The following is a 3,044-nucleotide window of genomic DNA, read 5'->3' as shown; positions in this document are numbered from 1 at the left end:
ACTCCAGAAAAAATAGTTAAAAGGAAATCAGTTATAAATGTAAAAAATGAAGATGATGATAAATGTTTTTGTGTCAATTTTAGCTCATTTATATCCAGTTAAGCATGATCCGCAAAGAGTAACAAAATATAAAAAATATGAAAATTTGTTTCTTCATAGTCATATAGATATTGAGTATCCGATGGAAGTTAGTAAGATTCCTAGTTTTTTAAACAGCGTTAATGAAAAAAATTTGATTGAAGGTGGATTATCTATTAATGTTTATTATCACGTTGAGAATTATAATATAAACCCCCTATATGTAACGAAAGATGAGAAAAAAGTACATATTGATTTATTACTTCTGAAAGACGAAGATAATACACACTATTGTTTAATAAAAAATTTATGGGGGTTAGTTAGGAGTCAAATTACGAAAGATCATAAAAAGAGATATCTTTGCAGAATGTGTTTAAATAGTTTTCAAACTGAAGAAAAATTGTCAAATCATAAGAGTTACTGTGCATTAAATAAGACATCACGGTTGAGAATGCCGAATATAAATAATAATATTGTTGAATTTAAAAATTTTAATCATAAAATGAAAGTACCTTTTGTTATTTATGCAGATTTTGAAAGTGTTATAAAACAGATAAATGAGAAAAAGAAAAATTGTAATACGGTTAAAATTCAGAAACATATTGCAATAAGTTTTATTTATATTATTGTGTATGCCAATGGTGATTTTGAAAGAGAAATTTTTGAATATTTTGGTTTAGATGCCCCAAAAGTAATATATAAAAAATTAAGAGAAGACGCTATATATATAGCTGAAAATTATTTAGATAATGTTAAGAAAATGAATGAGTTAACCGAGATACAGAAAAAAGAGTATGAAAATGCAACAATTTGTCATATTTGTGAAGAAAAATTAACTAGTGTACCTAGCTATATATTAAGTTATTTAAAAAGGATACATACTAAGAATATAGATATAGATATTTATAAAAAAGAGAATCTTTATAAAGTTCGAGATCATGACAGTGGCGCAACCAGGATTTTTTTAAGGGGGGGGTCCAAAAATATAATTATTTTAAAGTAGCATGCAAATTTAATTATATAAACATAAAAAATAAAGTTATGTACAATGTGTACCTATACTGCAGTAACAACAATAAAATTACGGTATAAAATGAAGTATAATAATAAAAGTATAATATAAGTATAATATTTATAATTACAAGATGAAATCTAAACGATGTTTTGTAGAGCTTAAATGACTTATTACTTCCTCTGGTGTTACACTGACTTCGTAGTGGATATTGAGGGCAGCTAATCCATTGAGTCTTCTTTCTGATGTGGAATTTCTTAAGTAACTCTTGATCCTTTTAAGTGTGGAAAATGATCTCTCCGCTTCACATGAAGTAATAGGAAGTGTGATAAGTATTTGTAATAGTTTATATATATTTGGGAATAAATCTGGATTGCATTCATTAAGTATTTGAATTACACTATTATATTGTTTATTACTGTCAGTCAAATAGCGATTCCATAAAATAGTTTCTGATTTCACTCGATCAAAATCATCAACATCTTTAGCATAAAACTCAACAAGTTCTCTTAGTTTTTCTTCATCAAACTCTGAGCTTTTAACAAACATTTGAAATCCAGATATTATGTTTTGATGATTAACAAAACGATCGTTTAATTGTTGTACAAACGAATCAAGAAACGGTAGAAATAAAGTGATTCTAAAATATTCTTCGGGATCTTTTGTCGGAATATTGTCTCGGTATTTTTGACGTTTAGCTAATCTAGGCATTTCAATAGTAAGTTCAAAATCGTTTAATCTTTTATTAATATCAATAAATAATTTGTTAAATTCAGTAGTGGCGTTTTCCCTTATACAACTTAATTGATTTTTTACTAGATTAATATGATTAACAGCTACCACCAAATCAATATTTTTACTTTGTAAATATTTGCAAAGAGACTGTGTATACTGAAAAATGTGGTTGAGAATACTGAGGGCTACATTAAATTCAGAAGATTGCAATGCCAAAAGCAGTTGATTAGCTTTACTCGATGTATCAATATCTTTCCATGTAATCATTTCTTCCAAGCAATAAATAATTGCAGGGAAAAATTCATTGAACGTTTCTATTGAATTATAACGTTCAACCCACCTAGTTGGGCAAAGCCTTTTAAGTTTTTGTTTATTTGAAGAAGTTTCTTTTTTTTTCAACTCGGCCAGATGTATATTAAAAAAATTTTGTCGTTTCGGAGTATTTAAAAAGTTATAACATGCTTCTACAGTACCCATAGTGTTTCTTATTCCTTGAATATTGCAAGCATATGATACTGACAGATTGAGATTATGAGCACTACAATGTATGTACAATGCACTCGGATATTCTTTTCTAATTAAAGCTGCAACACCATTTAATTTCCCACTCATACTGGCGGCACCGTCATAACCTTGACCCCGTAGATTTTTGATTTCAATATTTAAGCCTTTTAACTCAGTAATAATATGATTTGCTAAGCTTTGACCACTAACATCATCCACTGGAACAAATTTTAAAAAACTCTCACACATTTTTTTTTCGTTCACGTCATAATAACGAGCACATAAAGCGAATTGTTCAACACCTGATATATCAGCCGTTTCATCGGCTATTATTGAAAAAAACGTACTGTCATTTATTTTTTTACAATTTTCGATATAATAATATCAAAACAAATATGAACTATTTCATTTTGAATTTTCCAGCTGATATATTGAGCATTTTTACTGCAATTTTCTCTAGCTAACTTAAAACTTTCATCACCAGATAAAGTAGTAGCCTTAAGAAAAAATCTTAATAATGACCTAAAATTGCCTTCATTTATTAATGGTTCATCTATATTAAGTGGTCCAGAATCGCGGTGACCCCTTAGAGCTATGCCTTGCCTACCACACAATATTACCGAATTAATAACAGGGATTATTATTTTTCGATTATTTTCTTTCTGGATTTTTTCACTTTTGTTTAATTGATGGTAAACAGAATCTGTTTTTCCTG

At 28.2% G+C, this 3,044-nt stretch overlaps 1 protein-coding gene across 1 annotated transcript; it reads right to left on the bottom strand.

Moving 5' to 3' along the window:
- Positions 1 to 1,216: 1,216 nt before the first annotated feature.
- Positions 1,217 to 2,578, bottom strand: LOC103308044 (52 kDa repressor of the inhibitor of the protein kinase-like). The gene is made up of 2 exons (XM_008180680.1): positions 2,346 to 2,578; positions 1,217 to 2,165 (listed from the first exon to the last, which is right to left on the bottom strand). The coding sequence occupies exons 1-2, from the start codon at positions 2,576 to 2,578 to the stop codon at positions 1,217 to 1,219; spliced, it is 1,182 nt and encodes a 393-aa protein (XP_008178902.1).
- Between the last annotated feature and the right edge of the window lie 466 nt (positions 2,579 to 3,044).

The sequence above is a fragment of the Acyrthosiphon pisum genome, chromosome A1 (genome assembly GCF_005508785.2).
Source record: "Acyrthosiphon pisum isolate AL4f chromosome A1, pea_aphid_22Mar2018_4r6ur, whole genome shotgun sequence".
NCBI classification, from domain to species: Eukaryota; Metazoa; Arthropoda; class Insecta; order Hemiptera; family Aphididae; genus Acyrthosiphon; species Acyrthosiphon pisum.
The sequence above is the reverse complement of the archived record's forward strand: the minus strand, read 5'-3'. Positions and strand labels throughout refer to the sequence as shown.

Excerpts from the sequence above, each read along its gene's own strand:
- LOC103308044 (XM_008180680.1), bottom strand. The coding sequence starts at position 2,578 with ATGTGTGAGAGTTTTTTAAAATTTGTTCCAGTGGATGATGTTAGTGGT. Across the intron at positions 2,166-2,345 it reads AGTGCTCATAATCTCAATCT|GTGGGTTGAACGTTATAATT; the intron begins GTCAGTATCATA and ends TTGCCCAACTAG.